Genomic DNA, 21271 nt, shown 5'->3' with positions numbered 1-21271 from the left:
TAAATATTTTAACTTTTCGCAGGATGTCATGAGCTGCAGTTGAGACCTCACTTGGAGGGGAGAGAGTGAGAGAGAGAGTGTGACTCCTACAATGCATGTTATAGGCTCTTATGAGCCTAAGTTCTGGCTCTGTTTGCCAACTTTTGACTGGTCTACAGCCTGCTACTCTTTCCAGAGGTGAGCATCTTTTAGCTTTACGCGCTCTTTGTTTTACCGGTATCTCACTTATTATTATTTCTTAAGAATACATTTTTCAGGCAAGCCTTACGAGACTTAAACCCTTTAAGCGAGCCTTATGAGACTACAAATTTGACTTGGCATTCTTGGTAAACTCCATTTTAATAATGTTAATGCTTTGTTTAATGATAGCCGTATGAATCATGAGCCATATCTACATTGAATTCCCCCAAGACTCTTTTCTTAAAATGTTTTAAAAACGAAAGTCGCAGAATATGATGCAACTGCCTTATCTCTTTCTTTCGCGTGTCCGAGTCATGTTGACACAGTGCAAGAATTCTCCCAGTGCGCTTTGGGAGTTGGATAAGCTTACTCATATATGTACTTTAATATTCAGTTATCACTGTCTTAACACTTTTCCTCATGAAATTCCTCATGAAAAGTGTATTTGTAATCACAGGTTGCTTTCAAGTTGCCTTGCCATCTTCCTAGATATTGCATCTGGTTCAGTTATCCTGTTTTTAATCTAAACTCCTTACTGTTTTTCATCTAGCTTCTTTCATTGTTAGGGCATACGTAATTCAGTTAGTTTTTCCATATTAGTGCGCTTTTGGTCTAGAACTTATTTCAGTACCTATAGTTAACACCGTATTTTGCAGTAAATTCTTAATTTTCCGGTTGCAACATCTTTTATTTTGCAGTAAATTCTTAATTTTCCACCAGTACCTGGTCTGCTGCCTGCTTTCTATGCTGCCAGTCTGCTGACTGATGCAGTGCCTTCTCTTCCAGTGCCACTGTCTCTTTTCAGAGACCTTGCTCCACTCCAGGAGAATATACTCAACATATATTATTTTTTTTAACCAGATGCTGTGCTTATTTTAACAGCTGTTTTTGCAGGATTGATTAATGTTCTCACTGCTTATGCAGCCAGTTCTGTTTTCTTCTGTGACTGGCCTTGCTGTTTTTTTTTTTTTTTTTTTTTTTTTTTTTTTTTTTTTTCTGTGACTGGCCCTGCTGTTGCTGCTGGACCAGGGACCAGCCTTTCTGATCCAAATGTTTATTCTGCACCAACAACTAGTCCTGCTGCTCTTGCAGTTGCTGTTTCATTGATGACTGGCCATGTACTCTTGTTTCTACTGAGGTGATGAATGGCCCATCTGGAAAGCAACTCTGCACTTGCTGTTACTGGGCTACTGCTGCATCAGTGTCTGTTCCTGTTGCTGTCTTTTGCTCTTGAGTCCATCACCACACTGAAAACCAGTGGTCAAGTTGTACCACTCCTAATTCGCCTGCCTGGCCTTGAACTATGTCTACTTATGCCTTCTATTAATACCTCAATAGTATAAGACTTTATGAGTGGTTGACTAGACTTCCTTCTCACAAATTAACTTAAGGATCATGTTTCCAAGAATACAATGTCCTTCTTGCTGATTCAAATTGTTCTCCATGCATGTGCATGAAGAATAACAAGGCTGGCCAGTTGATGAGATCAGGCTTCCTTCATTCCCCTGCCTCCAAGGTCATTCAAATTGTAGGCACGTGCCAGTGATGTCTTTTTGCCTTCATTGTTTGTACCATGAGGATATTAGACCCAATGGGAAGGGATTGTTCACCTGGATACATTCATGAGAGATGTGCATTCTCAAATTTTTTAGTTTCCATGCTCATCTGAATGGTTGGTCAATCTCTGACTCATTGAAACGCCTCACTCGCTGGACTTTACTCACATTACCAAACACAGTACCTAAGTACTCTGCTGGGCTGATTTGTTTTACAAATTTGGTCTGATGACCTGGGACTGGAACCATTTGATTATTCAATTATTTCTCTGGTAGTCCCATTGGACCTTAACAAGTGCTTGACCTCCTACCCAAATTGTTATTCAGGTTAATTACAGTTGATGGGTTTCCATTAAACAGATGTAATCCCCATAAAATAAAATTTTAAAAAATTCCCCCACCTTTCTCTAGTTGAGGTCATTTAGAGTGAAAATTACTATCTACCTAAGGGCTGAAGAAACACACGTTAACAGTTGTTTTGAGTTAGTTATTCTGTCTTCTGTCTTTGTGACAACAGAGAATACACGACAGAGGGAATGTAACATTTCAGATATGGTTCATTTTAATAGACGGGTTTCAGTGAAAATTTACTTGTATGTTATAAAAACTTTTGAGCATGGGTTAATACCCCTATAAGCAAGATCAGTATGGATGAAGTAAATCCAGTCACAAGCAGAATATAGCCTACTATTTTGTTTTACCTTACTGTTCAAACTTAATCTATAATAAAATAATGTACAGTAAAATCATTTACCAGTTATGCTTTAGTTTTAGATTGGAGGTAAATACCTGCTGTGTTATTGATATTCCTTGGCCATGAAGCATACAGCCTTTCATATTTATTCATGGAAAATTTTTTTATTTCTTGTAGAAGCTACTGTAATATTTTTTAGTATGTGCCAGGTGCAGTTATGTGAAACATGTATTTTTTATAGAGATAATGAATATATAAACAATAAATTTATTTTAATCTCCCTTCTGTTGAAAAGTTAACCATTAGAATTTGGTGACAGCAGGTATTCATATGCTCAGCATAGTCTAAAGGTCACCCTAAAGGGAGTTACTGGCCACTGTGTGTTTGTTTTTTTGTATGGAGTTTTTACGTTGCTTGGTTGGCCACTGTGTGCCATGCATTGAAGGGTAGCACAGACTCTTTAGCAACCTTCTTTTTGCATCCACCTGCTTTAAATTTCATATAAACAATAAATTGATTTTAATCTGCCTTCTGTTGAAAAGTTAACCATTATAATTTGGTGACAGCAGGTATTCATATGCTCAGCATAGTCTAAAGGTCACCCTAAAGGGAGTTACTGGCCACTGTGTGCCATGCATTGAAGGGTAGCAAAGACTCTTTAGCAACCTTCTTTTTGCATCCACCTGCTATTTCTGCCCTTCTGCTTTTCAACCTTTCCCTCCGATCTCGTTCCACCTAGCTGTCCAACTTAAGTAATTTACCTAGTTCCCATTGTCTCCTCTTATTAAGGAAAAACTTTTTTTGGCCAGCTGACAAGACCAAAAAGTGTGACTTAAAAGTGGTCTGGTTAAGCTTTCTAAATATTTTAAGGTAAAAATAAAACTTTTTCTCTAGTAAGTTTTGCTTTTTTTTTTTTAAACAGTATAATGAAATAGAGTATTCCAAGGTGTAACATGATAACAAACTTTTCATATAATATATGAAATATCAATAACAGTCAACCATTGATCAAGATTATGTAAATAATAATAGGAAAAAAGCTAGTGATGTAATTCTGCTTGAATGTTCATAAAAATTCCATCTGACTATATATATTTTGCAAGATGAAAAGTTCTTAAAATTTTCATATGGTTTTGACTTAATACTCTTTTAATCTTCATCATTTAACAGGGCAAACTTATTCTGTACTGCTGAAATAGGAACGTAATCATCGTCTTCACTTTCTTCATTACTTTCATCTTTCTCTTCTTTTTCCTCTTCACTTACTGTATCCACGTTTTCTTCCACATTTTCTTCCTCTTCATCTTGACTGAGCTCTTCTTGTGCATCAGAATGGACTCCTTGAATCAACTTTATCCTATGTATCTCAGAGGCTGATTCATATTTTCCTTAAATAAGAGAATTACAATATCATTCACTGATGTATAACATTATTTTGTTTCATTTTGTACATAATCTAATTCAAGGGCCTAATATCCTGATTGTGAGAATAATGCATAAAGGTAAAAAACTATTCTTGCTTTAAAAAACAGAAAGCGTATGTAAAGATTTACATGAGCTAATCGACAATACATAATTATTAGCTGGTGCCAACAACATACAGAATAAAACTACGCTTTCATTCATACTTACTTTTTATTTAAAACAATGCATTCATTATACATAATTTTTATTAACAGCATAGTTCATATCTCATTTTTAAAAACAAAATTAATTTTTCAAAGAGAAAGTGTGCCTACCATCAGGAGGTGGGGGATTATCTTGTCAAAACCCTCCCCCTGTGTGGACTGAGATATTAGCCATTACAATTACATAAAGCAACAGGGGATCTGAATTTGGATTTAACCGGATCCAGCTAGGCGCTAGAAAATTATCCTATTGTTAAGACCGAAGGTTTGTTCATGTATGAACAAACGAGCAATCTAAGCTGGGTTACAAGTAGCCCATCTCTGCATTGATGCATCCATCTGTAACAACAGGGATCTCCAGATGAAGCATTAGAAGACCTCCAGTTCAGAGATAATTGGGGTTCTGCCATCAAATAAAATCCCTTAAGTCATCCGAGATTGGGACTGGAAAACTGTCAGGCTGAAACAGAACCAGCTACTATGGAAAGTATCCAGCTACAAAGGACTAAACTCTCGCTTGATCATATGACTGATGAGAGAATACCAAATCTTGGCGGAGAAAAGTGGACAAATGGCAAAAAGCTTCTTTCACAGGACTTGCTGTATAACTCCGCCTATACTGATGACACCTGCAATTATGTAGTTGTAACAGAAAATTGAGTGTGGGGTGGCAGGGCTCTCGGGATATCTATCAGGAGTGATAGGAGATCATACCACTCAACTTGTCAAACTCGCTATTGAGTACCTGGCAAAAGAGAATCAATGAGGGAAAGACGCGGACACTTCCATGTCGTTCCATGGGGCCACCATGACGTTGCTCATCACAACCACCAAGTGGCCCTGCAGTTGTCCCTGGAACTGTGGTAGTGCTAATCAAGCCATCTCCAAGAGGTTGATGTGTTCCTCTGTTTCCTTGAAATGCACTTGCTGTTCAGATGTGCTCGCACCCCCTTCAAAGGCATTGGAGAATGCCTACATCTCTGGGGCAGCTTACTGAGTGGCACTCCCTGCTGGAAGTTGTCTGTGTCCAACCACCACTCCAAGTCTTTTCTCGCTTCATAGTTTAGGGGTTAGTTGGTGAGGAAACTTCAACAAAATACCCTAGATGTTTTCAGCTGCCACTGCAGGGAATGGACATGGGATCATCTTCTGGGCACTAACTTCACTAAGGGTGTCAGAAGGCATATTTGATAACCTGCTATTGTTAGGTCGGTTGCAAGCTCACAACCATGAATGCCTCACCACTTTCCAAAGGTTGTCTATCTTTGCTGGGCTGGGAAGACCCTCACTACTAGGTCTGACTTCTCCCCGTTTTTTATCACAGCCAGTTTTTGGCACAAGTTCAACAACTTTGTCTCGATACCTCAAACCTTACCTTATGGGAGCAGGGCCAGGTCCACACCAGTTGGAATATCCTTGTGAACACCTGTGGAGCCAATGCTAGACTGAAGCAAAGGGCCTTGAATTGACAATGTCATCTGCTGGCAAACAAAGCAGAGAAACTTCTTTGAGGAGTGGTGGATGGGGATATGGAGGTAGGCATCCAGAAGATCTATGGAGATCAGGTAGTCTTTCTTTAATGGAAGCTAACACTGACTGGGCCATTTCCATCAAGGGTGTTGTCTGTCTGCAAAAAGCTGTTCAAAGTACAAATCTATCACCAATCCTGTATGACAGGAAGGAGATCGGTTCAAGTGAGATGGGGGGGGGGAATGTCGTTTTGTTCTCCCACAAAAGGGAAGCTTGTAACCACCTCTCAAGGTTGTGACTATCCATACCTCTGCATTGTAGCTCTCACTGTCCATAATTCTCCCAGGCAACCCCCCTCTCCCACATGCCTAAATTACAATTTAGCAAATGCAAAAGTAATAGGTTTGTGATGAAACAAATGGAATTTTAAAAAAAGAAAATGCTCTCCATCTAATCCATATGTTCTGTTTCAGCTGCTCAGACCACAGAAAAAGTGAGAGCCTGCCTCTGGAGGATCTGGGGAACCATATATACAAGGCTATGTATAGGTAAGGGGTTGGAACAGAATATTCTTGGTTTTAAGAAAAATGCAAATGAAATATCTGTTGAAGCTGTAACCATTCATGATGTTAATATTACATAAATTGATAAGTGATAGTCAACTACTTTTAGCAACTACATAAATAAATGTTATAACTGGTATCAATTCCAGTGCAGCAGTGTAAAATACAGCACTTCGAAGCAGTTAAGGCACCAATATTTGAAACTAGCATAAAAAAACTTTCAGAACTAACCTGTTTGCACTTGAGAAGTATTATTACTTAAGAAATATTTAAAAGTATGAAAAATGGCTTGTAAGAATTAATATATGTTGCTTATTTTCATTTTTCATATATATGCATATGTTACTTACCTTTATCATTTGAAAATCCTGGTGGCCTTTGATAAATAACAAGAGACTTGTAGCCATTAAGACAAAAGCGAAGAATTTCATTTGCTGCCCGTGATGCATCTTCAACACCTCGAGATTTTGTTCGATATCCACGTTTTTCTGCCCAAGCTGTGAAACCCATCCATTTATTCATTATATTTAGGAATTTTACTTACAAATAGCATAATATGGATAAGTGTCTTCCCCTGAATCTTATATTTTCATAAAATACCACCATCAACTTGAAAACAACAGTTTGTTAATAATTCCGGTTTTCTTATAACAGATACAAAACTCTCAACCAAAGAGTGAATTTGCTGAAATTATTCCAGTTGCCTGGTAAAGTTTACACCAATTTTAATTTCAAAACCCATACCAACAGTAGCCTTAGACCAATGAACTAAAAAGTTACATTTGTGTTACCACAGTAAGAGATGAGAATGATGTAAGTAGTTAGGAGCCTAGATACCACAGAAAAGATGAGGATGATGCAAGTAGCTGGGAGCCTAGGTATGTTTCAATAAGATTCATTCTTCATAATATCAGTGTGTGAATGTCACTGTAAGGACATAATGATGTAAATTACAAAATGTATGAGACAAAAGCACAAGACCATTACTGTGACTTATTTAACAATTCAATCATATTTAGGGGCAAATGCACATATATTTAGACTCGTGACAGATAATAGTATGATCCGTAAAACAGACAGGTATCATTACACCCCAGTTAACTAGAAAACTGGTTTGCAGAAACTAACATAGAATCTAAGGCTTAAGGAGTAAATCACAGTAGACTAGCGGTACTAAACATATTTCTTGTGCTAGATGTATTAAACATATTTTTGTGCTATCTCTGGTCACAAATGTACACATGAAATACAGTTGATCTATCTAACCTTGCCACACCAAATATAAACACGTTTACTCCTCTAGATGTGGCTATTTCTCAAATTGCCTAGAAAGTCAGAGTTAATAGCCAATATCCATTTGCTTAGTATTATAAATCTTATCAGCTCTTGAAGGGAGTCTAGTGCTTTCCTCTCTACCAACTACCATGTGGCAAAATCCTATGAAGGAAATGAATGAAGAAAGGAAGGGCTAGGAATAGTATAAGTATGAGTAACTGAGTTGGATAAAAATGAGGGAGGAATTGGAAATAATGGGTACTTCCCCCACCTAAATACTACTGGACAGGAAAACATGTCTCCCTAGCAAAATCTGTAAAACAAACTGTTTTTATGAAAAACAGCAGGATAAATAGTATTATCTAACCTTTGCATATCAAATAACTCGTCCATTCTGAATCCTCATCACCCTCTGAAAGATGCAACTTGAGAATTTTTGGCACATCTAATCTCGACGCTATATAATGTACCACACCGATTGGATCACGAACTTGTGCAACAGGAAAACTTCCAAGTAGAACCTGAAATTTTTACATATATATTTTTCTGATTATCATAGTAACATGCAAAGATTTCCAAAATGATAAATGTTCCGCAAATTATCTTCCAAGTAGAACCAGAAATTTTTACATATATATTTTTCTGATTATCATAATAACATGCAAAGACTTTCAAAATGATAAATGTTCCACAGATTATATCTTATTTTTTCTTTATTATATGAGAATACACCTGCAAGTACTCTCATTCTTAAACTTTGTTTATAGACCAAATAAGTGTACCAATCATAGGGGCTGTAATTATACTGAGTATAATTTAATTCTGCTGGAGTGGAGGCACAAGGTAAAATGGGAGTTCACAAGCTGATAGGATAGGAAATGGTAGATGTAATAATATTTGAATGAATAAAGGAAAGGTTAGTGAAATTAAAATTATCTCAGGAAAGAAGGTGCGTGCATTCTTGGCATATGTACCATGGACGGGAAGAAAAGATGAGGAAAAACAAGAAATTTGGGAAGGGTTAAAGACCACAATATCAAAAGTGCTACATTCAATGAATGCACTAGTATGGGGTGCGAGATCTAAAAGAGCTGACGTAAGAGAGAGAAGCTATGGACACTCAAATTCTCCTAAAGCCAGAGATTAAAACTCTTCAATAGTGTTTAAAAAAATCCACAGAGAAATTGATCACATATCAGAATCTGAAACTTCTTAAAAAGATGAAAAATATAGATGACACAGAAATAGACACCACCACCATATCAGATGATTCATGACTAACATATCAGTCCAATTGAGAAAAGAAAAATGATTCAACACCAAAAGAATAAAAATTTGGTCAATGAGAAATTAAGAAGTAAACAAAAACTTAACCAAAAAGTGAAATACTCAAACTACCATACAAAAGGCATCAGATTTGAGGGGTGAAATGTATGGTGTGATATTTGTTAAGGGTGTAGAAAAACATGTATGTATTAAGAATAAAGGACCATCAAAATGATAAAGTTGGTCTTCAAGCTCTGGTAGAGGACACATGGGATAAAAGAAGGGATACAGAGGCACATGAAATGGGCAAAAGAAGATTTGGGAAGAATGGAATCAGAATCTCAACACAGTTGAAGAGAGTTTGAAATACTGTAAGTTAAAAAAGAAAAAGGTTAAAAACAACTATATGTGCTCATTTATTCTGTCCCTTCTTTTTTTCATATACTATACATTTTGTTCTGTGAAAGCTTGCTATGCTAGATCATGGCTTTTTGGCCCATTCCATAAGTTTTTACTGTATTCACATGAATAATTATAATAATATTGCTGTTATAAATGTCGTAAGTTTCATGAAATTTGGCATAAACATTTTCTTGTATCTTAACAAAGGTAAACCTCATCTAACAAAACGAGGCTGCTGTTTATGCTGATTTCTTCCAAGTGTTTTTCATACAAAGTACTATGAACACAATATATTTTTCAAAATACCTGCAAAGGCATGTCCACAGTAGATGGAAACACTAAACCAGGACAATCACAAAGTTTAATATTCTTTGTCAGGAAAATCGTCTGAAAATGTTTGGTATGACCTGGTGTTCTGCTTACACTTACAACCTGCAAAATAAAACAAGACCATTATAACAAGTAGACCCCATTTTCAAACAAGCTGCCTATCATACACAAGTCATCTTACTTTTGCTTTCATTACTCAACTGACTGGCGCTCACTTTCCCGGGGGGCCAGTATGGCAAGGAGGTTAACCGGCCCCCTCCAAAGAGCAAATAAATTGAGCATAGTATTTAGGTCAACCTACTTTTAAAGATTACCCTTCCTTTGGTAATTTAGTATCACTTGCAGCAACAAGCAATTACTATCATACTCCTAACCACAAGCTTCTTTTTTTTAACCAAATTTTTTTTTTATCTAGAAAATGGGCAGGGAAATTATTACTGTAGTTAATAGCAAATACTTAAATTGCCAACTAGTAACAAGAGTTTACAAATATTCCTTTGTCAGGGGTTTGGCAACCTAAAACCTCCCTACTGTTAGTCCTTTGTAAATAATGTAAATCCCATTTCACACTACTGAATTTATTTCTCCAAGTAAGGTCACACTAATTAGATTAGTGCTTATCCAAGTGATCTGGAGTTACTCTTGAACTTGATCCCTGGTTTAGAGAAGCTACAAAAAGGACCTAAATAAATAAAGTAAAATAACTTGGAATTACTACAACTAAGTAGAATATGTTGCAGCTCACTTACCTTTTTTCCCATAAGTGCATTAATTAAAGATGATTTTCCAACATTTGGGTGTCCAATAGTACCAATAGTCAAGATTCCATCTCTATATCGCTGATACGTCTCCGGTGCAGTGTTTTGTGAATGGACAACATTTGTTTCCTGAATGTCAACAGACTGATCGTCACCACTTGCAAGGTCTCTCTCCTCTTCAATCTTTTCTCTCCAAGGCTTTAGGTTCACTACATTAAATTACAGAGAAATATTCATTTACAGTACAGTAATATTTTACATATTGAGTTGTTTAAAAAAGATTTCTGCATAAGTGTAAAAAATCCACAAGGAGCACATGAACACTGAAAAGTCTGTTAACATGAAAAACATAAAGGAAGCTTCCAATTACACTTGTAACATTAAGCTGCTGACTCTACTCAAGGCTCCAGCAATTTTAGCAACTAATTATTCATGCTCAGTGATTTAATGTTAGATAATACCCAAAACTCGTAACATCAGTCCCCAAATTAGTTTCTAGCTTACACTTTCTCGCTAAAAACACTCTGATATGCCACACTGCACATCATTCATTGTATTGATGAAGTATTTGCCACTGCATGAAATTAGGCAACTAATTGCAATAGTACATGCTCTTGTTTTATTTATTCTGTTGTACTGAAATTTAAAGTCTAATTGTGATCAAATATATATTGTAGTACTAGATTTAAGGTTTGATGATTTTTGTAACATGGTGGGACTTATATTCTTATACACATACTGAAGATTATTCCTTCATGTTACGCTTTGTTCAATTAAAATTTCTAATACCATCTAACTATAAAAAATGTTCAGATTTATATCACATAAGCTCCCATTTTGCATAATATTAAGTGGCACTAAAGTAATTAATGCCTAGTAGGTATCACTGCAAGGACCATAGGTGGTATAACTAGGCTGTCATAATTTGAAAATCCCAGTCTTACCCTCAAGAACTATGAATCAATACATTACCTGAATCATCAACTAATTTCTGACACGCATCCACTAAACATAAAGCACTTTCAGCAGCCATCCTTAATAGGCATTTCCTGCCTTTGTACCCTTCTAAAGAGGAGAATGGAACGACGATTAACTTTGGAAAGTGTTGAGCAAAATAATGCTCCCATGCTAGGATCAAGGATGGTGGCAGAAGGTCAGCCTTGTTCATGATGAGGATAATTCCTTTATTTTCTTTTTCCACTAAATGATGGTAAAGGTATGGAGGAAACTGTGCAACCTTACGAAGAAAAAAGAAAAAAATTACACCAAAAAATTTCAATATTAAAAACAAATTCTTAGAACAATAATAATTTCAAACACATTATTTTTAAAAGAGCCTATTCATATATCTACACAAATCCCAGACACTCTGACCTTGCAGTACCTTGGGGGAAGTGGCCCCTAATGGTTAACGGTCTGCCTTCTTATGTAATCTGAACAGCTTCAACAAAATAGTAGTTCTGAGATGCAGGCACTTCATAATTATGGATCTGCACTGTAAAAATTTTTATCACAAACCCATTGTGTAAATGCAAACTTTCAGACACAAAGGAAGAAGAAACTGTCCAATTCCACTTTGCATCTATGCATTCAGGATCCAATGGACCCACATGGGCAGACTGTGCAAAAAGATAAATTTCTCTCCAATTTAAATAGCTTTCTTTTTACACGTCCCATTGCACAACTATTAATTTACCAATCATAATTTTCAATTACTAAAAGTAAGCACATGTATGGAATGTCTAAAAGAAGTGTCATACTGTACCCCCTATTTCATAACTGTAATGAGGTTGTCTTTCCTGGTCCAAGCTTTAGTAAGTGCCTCTCTTCATCAGAACCCACAGTCAAAATGAATAAACTTAAAAATACCTAGAAATATTTAAATCACTACTAACAGTAAAAAAGGAGAGCTAAGAAAAGATTTGAGAACTTAAATAAAAGGGCTCAAAAGAGCAGTCACCTTAAGTACAGGGTACAATCTTTGAATGTTTCACCCTATGTAACTGCCATGAATGCCTTTACTGAATGATATACAAGATAATAATGAAGGATAGTTATGCATTGTATGACAAGTGAGGAAAAATCAGGAGCAAAAGTGGTAATTTAGGATTTTTTATGTAATGTTCCAATATACTTTATTATTTATTAAAAGAAAAATTTCTGATGTAATGTTCCAATACGTATACTTTACTATATATTAAAAGATAAGAGGGAAAAAACTTCTGGCATATGACTTCCCACATGTTTTCCAAACAAGAATTATCAATGATTTTTATAGAACCAACAATTATAGGTCTATACTCTTTCTTTTAATTAATTTACTCATGCATCTAATTACTAGCTAAAACAGAAATAAGTAAAAAATACACCAAAGTTTCTTAGGCTCAATCAAGTTTTCTGTACAGCATATAATCAAGGCCACCATAAACAGATCTAACTTTCAGTAGTCTTGGTATAATGCTGTATGAGCTACGGCCCACGAAACTTGAACCACGGCCCAGTGGTGACCTGCCCTATATCGTTTCCAGACGCACAATTATAGCTAACTTTAACCTTGAATAAAATGTTTTATGATTGGATGGTGGATGATCAACATACCAATTTGCAGCCCTCTGGCCTCAGTACTTTTTAAGATCTGAGGATGGACAGACAAAGCCATCTCAATACATAGTTTTCTTTTACAGAAAACTAAAATTAAGTAAATTATGATGGGAAGGTTGAATGTAACCAAGTATTTATCAGTGTAGAAAGAAATGTTTATAATGTTTAGCAATGTGATGTGAAAGGTTCCTGTTGCATACAGTAAATAATAGAAAATTTTCAACAGTACAGGGAATAATTCAAGTAGTACAGTAAAATGGGAGGCTAACTCAAGTAACTATGGGAAAATGATAATTCCCTTTGTAAAGAGTTAATTTCTATCCCTGATGTACTATATAGTTTCAAAATGAGTCCCTTTTGCTGATAGAAAGTAGTACAAGAAAAAAAATAATACATAAATGTACTACTGCCCTGTCCTGTACCTTAGTGTATAACTGTTCATGGAGAGAGCGAGGAAGACAAGATATCTGACAAGGCTAATTCACTATTAACTAAATTACTGCTTTCCTTTTTATGTTTCACAGAATACTAATACAGTGGTACCTCGACATACGAAAGGCTCAACTTACGAAAAAATCGAGATACGAAAGCAAATACGAAAAATTTTACAGCTCTACATACGAAAAGTTTTCAAGATACAAAAAGTTTTTGCTGTAAAGTCCCGAGATTCACCCGGACCACCGAGAACAATTCTAAAACTCCCGCGCCACCAACTGAGTAAACTTGCCACCATCCTCCCGCTCTCCCATTGGTTCCTGATGCTAGTCACCCCATAAGATCCTGCTCTCCTATTGATCAGCATCTACCCCTTGTGCATTTAAGTATTCTATTGGTAAAAGGATGCTGTAAATTGAAAAACTTATTCATGCAATACATTTAATAAAAAAAAAAAACATTAGGTAAAGATAGAACAAAGAATAGAAATGAATGGTATGGTTATTATACTGTTTGGTAGTTTCAGTAGTTGAAGAGAGATAATGAAAATTTATGGCTTACTGTGTACTAGGAATAGTGATTGCTTGGCGATCGTTTGATACTTGTAAGTGCTGGATGTAAACAGAAGTTTGGAAGCTTTTTTTTTTGTTTGTTTATTATAGTTAATGGTTACTTAATAATTATTTGAAATGAGTATATGCAATACATTTAATAAAAAAAATTGTGAATTAGATATCATAAAATATAAAATAAATCAGACTGCCATCATACGTAATTTTTAGAATTCTTCTTCTGTTTTAATATTACGTTACGTATATGTTTCATTATAGCTGTCAGTAACTCAGTATCTCCATTAGGTAAAGATAGAATAAAGAATAGAAATGAATGGTTATTATACTGTTTGGTAGTTTCATTAGTTGAAGAGAGATACTAAATGAAAATTTATGGCTTACTGTGCCTCCTAGGAAAAGTGATTGCTTGACGTTCGTTCGGTACTCGTAAGAGCGGAATGTAAACAATCAATTGGAAGTTTTTTTTTTTTTTTTTTTTGTGTATTAAAGTTAATGATTAATTAATTAATTATTTGAAATGAGTACATACTGATTATTTATACATTTTTTGGCATATTCTAAGCTTTTAGCTTCTTAGGTTTAGATGTCAGAATCATAGACTAGGCTACAGTAGCAACTGTTAACATAGGCTAGGCTTATTGCTAAGGGACATATGCTAAAGTCCTAATATATGCAGTAAAAATGGGGTTGAACATTACATGCAGTTGAATATTACTCAAGTATGTACAGTACTTTGCTGTCGTAACCCTAGAACATGTGTTGTAGGCCTGGAAATATAATTTACTGGGGTGTTTTTGGAGGGCTTGGAACGGATTAGCCATTTTACAAGTAAAATGTGGTCCAAGATACGAAAACCTCATGATGCGAAGGGCGCCTCGGAACGGATTAATTTCGTATCTCGAGGTACTACTGTACTTCCATCAGCGAATCAATGGAAGAAAAGGAAGGAGATGCAGGGACAATGCTACTATGAAGGTTGACTACCGCCGGAGACGAAACATCGGGAATAGACGCAAAACCTTCCCAAGTAAGAAGAGTTGAAACCCTCCGATGTTCTCTCTTGCCATAAAATGACCTCCACTGCTCCTAAGGCCATGCCCGGTCATTTCGTGCAAGGATTCGTAATAGTAAAAAATTAGAATGACACCTACTGCATGTGATGTGAGGGTCGGTCGCTGCCGAAGCCAAAAACCGAGAACACGGAAAACCAGGAACTCTGGGGCACATATGCTGACGCCGAGAAGGAGCAGAAGAAGCCATAATACTAGGCAAACACATACACACACTAAAAGAAACGAAACGGGCAATGAACCGGGAAAAGGCCAAGAGAGGTTAACACAACTCTCGCCCAGGCGGTCAAAAGAAAGACTGGCGTAGCGGTGTTGTCCTTGACCACTCCTAACCCGAGCTATACATGCATTGCCAGATATCACAAGATTCCTTGCTTTCATCCGCTTTTTAACGGGATCCAGCTAGGCCCTAGAAATTATCCTACTGTTAAGACCGAAGTTTTGTTCGCGTATGAACAACTACTGTATTACCATATCATTTTCATGACTAAATGCACTTTTTGTGATAAATCTATTAAAATACTCAAGTACAAGCAGTCCCCAGTTATCGGCGGACTCGGTTATCATTGATCCAATTGTGAATTAAAGGATCTTGGTTTCACCACGCCCACTCCGATTACCCGAGTGCCGTGGGACTGAAGGGCGTAAGTGCGGGAATTCATTTTCCCAGAAATGATCCTCGATTGTGTATGCTCGGTGCCGAGGGCGGGAGAGCGCTCGCTCCGAGCGTTATATTTTCGGTTGGAAAATGTGTAGATGAAATCGTAAGTAAGTTGCTCTTTTCATTTATTTTGTTTTTTTGACCTGTATGCTCGTTGCCGAGCGAATGCGCTCGGCACGGAAACTTATTCTGTATGGAAGTGGATCGCAAGTACAGTATTCTTTTTCATTTTCATATATTTTTATTTTGATTGTAGCAATACTCATTTTGGATCAGTTTCCGAGCTTACCCGGAAATTGATCTTTTTCCCCTTTTTTATTTGAATGAAGTGAAATCGCAAGTGCAGTTCTTTTTCATTTTCATATTTTATTGAGATTGCATTGTTTACTGGGATCAATGTTTCCGCTATTTACCGGGAAGTTGATCCTTCCCCTTTTTATTTTGTATGAAGTGAAATCGCAAGCGCAGTATTCTTTTTTCATTTTCAATATATATATTATTGATTGCATCAATTCATTATGGATCAAGGTTTCCATAAACCTTGATCCATAAAGGTAAGGAATGGATCCTTTTACCTTGCGCTCGGTACCGAGGGCGCAAATGCGCTCGATCCGAGCCCTTATTCATTGTGAAGTGAATCGTAATGCAAGATTCTTTTTCATTTTATTCTTTTTATATTGATTGCATCAATATTTATTTGGTTCAAGTTCCGCTCAGTCATGGGATCATTGATCCTTATTGCCCTTGCATTCGGGCCGATGGCACGATTGCTCTCGGGCTCTTATCTTATTGTTGGGTACATGGGTGCTGTGCGGGGGTGGGGGGGAACGAGAAAAAAAAACCCCCCCCGCTCAGCTCCCACAGATGGCCTTCCCCTTGGGGGGGGGGAGGTTACCGGCGTTCTTCTCCTCGCCGATCCGTCGAGCGCGGGGGAGGGCGCTCGGTGCCCGATGTACAATTGTATTCGGGGTCTTCCACTCGTTCGGAGAGGGCTCACCCCCGCGCGAGGGGACTTCCCCCCACATAATCGCTACTACTGTTATTTCCGCAGGTGCTACTGCCACGAGGGTGGACTTGGTGAGGTATGGGCGTCCTTCCATTTGCAGGGCGTGCTAGTGTCCAGGGGCTGCGGTTCTATGTCTGGGCCTACTGCGGTCACCCATGGAGTGGTGACCACGCTCCAGGTGACGACGTCCCTCCTCACCTGGTGTAATCACCTCACGTGGTAACAGTCTTGCCTACAGCCGCTGTGAAGTGCCGTTCGCCGTACCGAGAGGGGGGCGTGCCGCCGCCGCTCGTGGTTGCCGCGCTGCAGCGACCACACTTCCGCTGCCCTAGAGCTCGACCCCTGGACCTGCCGCCGGTACCAGGATGTTGCTGGCTGCTGCTCCACTTCCTGTGTTCCCGGTGCTGCCTGCCGTACCTGCCATTCTGGGCTGACTGTCCATGCAGTTGCTGCGCTGGCTGTCCCTGCCGTTGCTGCGCTGGCTGTCCCTGCCGTTGCTGCGCTGGCGGTCCTACCGATGCTGTGCTGGCTGTGCCTGCTGCTGGTTCCTGAGATGCCCATACCTGCTGATGTCGTCCCTGTTCGTGGTGGTACTACCCCAGACTTTGGTCTGTCTGTACAGGTGCGTCCGGGCCCTGTAGCTTCGGCTACAGCAGCCCCGGCTCCGCCCTGGATAGCAGATCTTACGTCTGTCCTGAGGAAGCTGACGAAGAAGAGGAGGAAGGTGTCGTCATCGTCGTCTTCATCTTCTTCATCGTCGTCGGCTGCCGCCTCTTCCCCTTCGACTTCTAAGGCTTCACAGCCGAGGAAGAAGAAGGTTGCCTCCTTCCTCCTAAGAAGTCTCCCTCGGGAGCTTCTCGGGACCCGTCTCACCTCAGTGGGACGGGAGGGTTCCTTTCGCTGGTCCTCCTGCTCCTTCGGGAGCGGGGCCCGTCTCTTCTTCCGCAAGGAAGAAGACTACGGGGACCAGAGGGGTACCGGCTAACACCGGTACTTCCTCGCCTGGTGTCAGTGGTTCTGCCACTGCATCAGGGTCCGTCTCGGCCTCTCGTTCGCGGGAGGTACCGAGTGTACGGTCGCCTACCAGCGACCGTGCAGCCAGGAACCAGACCTCTGAGTCCGCTCAGCGTCAGGTTCACGGCACGGGGCGGAAGACTGGTGACAGCCGCTCACGCGACTCTCACCAGACCAGCTATCACTCTCGCGGCGAACAGCTGGCTACCCGGGGACGTGACGGTCCACGACCAGGCCACGGGCTGAGGCTGGGAAGAGGTCCTCCCGTTCGCCGGTGCCAGCCACGGCTGGAACCAGCGACGTGACGTGCCGTGAGGACAAGCACCGGTCTCACTGTGACAGTGGAGCCTGCAAGGTCGCCTGACCGTCGCTCTCACAGAGAGCGATCGGGTATGGCAACCAGCACCAGCTCTTCTGACACTCGAGATCGGGGCCGCTGTGCTCAGTCCAGCCGTTCTCCACAGCGAGACGGTTCGACCAGGCCTGCAGCTCGATCGCCACCACGGGTTGACGATCGCCTGCAGCCCTCCAAGCCTGCTGGTTCTGCCAGCGAGCAACGAGGGGAGCGTCAGGTCTGCCTCTCGTACCTTCAACCTCCTCGGGTTACACCGGGAGGAGCGAGGTATTTGAGGAGTGATCGTGAGGGGTGCGCCCCTCACGATCCCACCAACGACGCCCTACGTGCCAGGCACGGTTCTTGGACCGGCCAGGACGTATGCGCAAGTGGATGGGGAAGACCGAGAGGGCTGTCGCTGTTCCCCCTTCTTAGGAGGAAGGTTCTCGGAATATGCTCTTGTTTCGAAGGCTTAAGTCGGTCCCACTCTGCAAGATGCTGTGACTTCCGAGATCCAGAGGAACTTTGCGAGGTTATGGCGCTGATTCGTCAGCACAACGACCTCGGGGAAGGATCGCCGCTCCCACCAGCAGAGCCACGTCTCGGCTCGAGTCGTTTGGGGCCCGAGAGGGAACCCAAATCGACGGTGGGTCTGCCTGCGATCGGAGCTTGCCGACTGTGTTGAACCAGGTAGTCTCTCGTCTCCGGACAAGAAGGCTCTCTCAGTTCTGGCCGGTCGAACAAGCTACTTCACCTCCTCTACTGCGACAGAGGCGTTTCTACGTGTCTTCGGACACCGATTTGAATACCCCTTCGGTCCTCCTGAGAGGTTTCGACCTCGACGAGGACTGGAATGAGTCGGAGGAACGGTATCGGCTCTCTCCTGTCAGGTGTCAATCAGCCCCACCCAGACGACGTTCACAGTGGCGGCAGATCCTTACCTACAGTATGAGTTCGTAACCCTCCTCGGGGCAAGGGGAAAACGTTTTCTCCTGACGATACGTTTTCCCAGGCTCTGAGAGGCCATCGCCGTAAGGCGATGGCTGCTCCTTTTCTTCTCCAACTGCTAGTTCCGCTGGGAAGGCGAGCCAGTATCCATTCCTCCCCCATTCCCTCTCTCCTTACGGCTACGAGGGAAAGGGGAGGGATCCTACAGAGATTTCTCTGTAAGATCCCACGTTAGGGGTCTGCGCTACCGGGGGGGACCTTCGGGTCCTACCTGACGTAAGCCCCGGTCGTTGAGGAGGGATCCTGCCCCTTTCTCGATTTCTACGGGAATCAGAGAGGACCACCAGCCGATATCGTTTGACGAATTCGGTGGGGGTTTCGCAGAAGTGCTTAGAATTCTACGGAATTTCTAGCGCACTCAGAGTGTTCCGAGTTTTTTTACGATCTCCAAACACCGTTAGGCGGAGACCACGGTCAAAGTGAGCGAGAATCCCCGATAATTGTTGACGCTAATCGGACCTCGCTTATGCTCGAATTCCTGTAATTTCTAGCATTTGGAAGAAGACTGCTGCTGAAAGAAGAGTATCTCACAGTAGGGGCGATTAACCTGGAATAGAGAAGAACGGACGGGAACTTCCAGTTTGGCTTGAATACTATCGTCATTCGGTATTCTGTTCACCATTGAAGCTTTCTTTGGGAAAGACTTCTCCTTCACTCTCTGACTAGAGAACGAAGGCGGTCGATCTCCAATCCTTATTCTCATTCCTCGAGGGGAAAAGAAAAGAATTTAGGATGGAGGTCGTTGTACAGAACCTACAAATATACTACGTATATTACCCTCGCGACATGATTCTTGTAACAGTTGAATTGTCCGGGGGGTAGGCGACATACCGTAGTTGAAAACTCTACGGTTTGTGACCGAGACGAATTGTTATCTTAATTGAACTGCAAACTCGGGGCTTGCCTGCAACCTCCCAGCAGTTATCAGTTTCGATTTTAGATACTTGGTATTGTCATGACAACACCAAATCAGCTTTTGTATTTACCGAAATCCGTTTCGTTTAAATATAATTGCTCGAGCGTATTCTTTATGCTCGATGGTTTCTAGCCGAACGCATTCCTTCGTGGAATAATGGATTAACTGGCAACTCAGGATGACGAGTCACCGAGAGCTACTGCGTATTGAAACTGCCTGATAGCGGCTCAGTATCAGCTAGGTCTCGGAGATGCACGGTCGGTTACGTCTCTCTCTCCCCTGGTTTGATTGACTACCGAACCGTATCTCTGCCCAACAATCATGGACTTAGGTCTCTGATTAACGGGGATTCTCGCAATAATGAGGACCATCTACTGCTGTGACGCTTGATTTATCGCCTTCGACATTGCGAGAATTTTCAACAGAGATATCTCTTGGACTCTTCATCTTTCTGTTTACCGCACGGTAACAGAAGTCTGTACTAGTCAACCGCTGCATCGCACCGCGATAATGCGAATGATTTTTGCAGACATCGAGTTTGTCTTCAAAAATACTCGTATTCGTAGGTGTGCAATTATTCATTGCCGCCCCACCCGAATTAACAGATATGTCAGAAGACATCGCCTACTCTCCGACCTGACAGCTCTACTTCCAAATGTTCAGCCCATGAGAAGCAGTTCTTCAGGCAGTATTTCCCTGTCTTCATTACTGAAAAGCGCTCCGCTTTTATTGCAACTACGATCCTCACCGGACAGCAATGAATAGCGGTTAGCGTTCTCAGTCTTTGTAGCACAGGTTCAGAATCTTGAGAATCCTTCTCTCGGTTCAGCGCGAAGACGTAGGTTGCATTTTCTGTACACCTTCGCTTCAACGACACATAGTGTTGTTTCTCCTTAGCCGAGAATCAACTATACTATGAGATATCTTGCCATCAAGGACCTCGGTCTCTAGAAGGCAATTGACTTTCGCCTGTTGGGCACATGCCTTAAGAGAGTCATCACCTTGCCTTCTGGCATCGGTGACGAACAAATTATTTGTTTAGTCTCTTGGCAGAACCCTTTTAAGGCGAAGGTCACGTGACTTGCTCGGGTGCCTGGACAACTTGCTCCTACCGAACGCAGTCAGTCGGCAGCTGTCAGAGCGCCCAAGTCTGTTACGAACTTCGCTGTGGACTTAGTTCGGTTGTTCCATAACAATCTTTTCTTCGTCCTAACGGCTTGTCACAGTAATCCCATACCATCGACACCCACCATTGAGTGTCGGTGTCCTATCCACTACCGAGAAGAACAACTTCGCTGCAGACGGATAGACCAGTAGGGACAGGACATCACCGAAGTTCGAGAAGAGGGTTAGGTCATACGACCATTCCCTTCTTTTCCTCTGAGGTAATTGCATGACTTTTCCTGCGAAGTCAAGCATCCAGGGGATGGGGATTCGTGACGTCGATTTCGTACCGAATTCGTAGCGAAGACTCTGAACCCTTTTTTTTTTTTCTTCGTTCCTGACGATCGGTTAGAGTCCTTCACAATCCC

The 21271-nt window shown here is 40.7% G+C and overlaps 1 protein-coding gene and 1 long non-coding RNA gene across 3 annotated transcripts in view; one reads left to right on the top strand and one right to left on the bottom strand.

Annotated features, from left to right (window-relative positions):
* Positions 1-6437, top strand: part of LOC135216255 (uncharacterized) — a 149841-nt gene extending 143404 nt beyond the window's left edge. For both annotated transcript variants that reach the window (XR_010314841.1, XR_010314842.1), the window contains exons 4-5: positions 23-177; positions 6002-6437. This is a non-coding gene — a long non-coding RNA (uncharacterized LOC135216255). The remainder of the gene's footprint in view (positions 1-22; positions 178-6001) is intronic.
* LOC135216253 (guanine nucleotide-binding protein-like 1) overlaps positions 3328-21271 on the bottom strand; it is a 56509-nt gene continuing 38565 nt past the window's right edge. Inside the window, exons 4-9 of the mRNA XM_064251418.1 lie at positions 11095-11359; positions 10114-10331; positions 9341-9466; positions 7734-7887; positions 6442-6588; positions 3328-3818 (exon numbers count right to left, since the gene is read on the bottom strand). Coding sequence (XP_064107488.1) covers positions 3580-3818; positions 6442-6588; positions 7734-7887; positions 9341-9466; positions 10114-10331; positions 11095-11359 — 1149 coding nt within the window. The 3' untranslated portion in view covers positions 3328-3579. The remainder of the gene's footprint in view (positions 3819-6441; positions 6589-7733; positions 7888-9340; positions 9467-10113; positions 10332-11094; positions 11360-21271) is intronic.

Source organism: Macrobrachium nipponense, chromosome 6 (assembly GCF_015104395.2).
Source record: "Macrobrachium nipponense isolate FS-2020 chromosome 6, ASM1510439v2, whole genome shotgun sequence".
Lineage (NCBI taxonomy): Eukaryota > Metazoa > Arthropoda > Malacostraca > Decapoda > Palaemonidae > Macrobrachium > Macrobrachium nipponense.
This window is presented reverse-complemented; position numbering and strand designations above follow the sequence as displayed.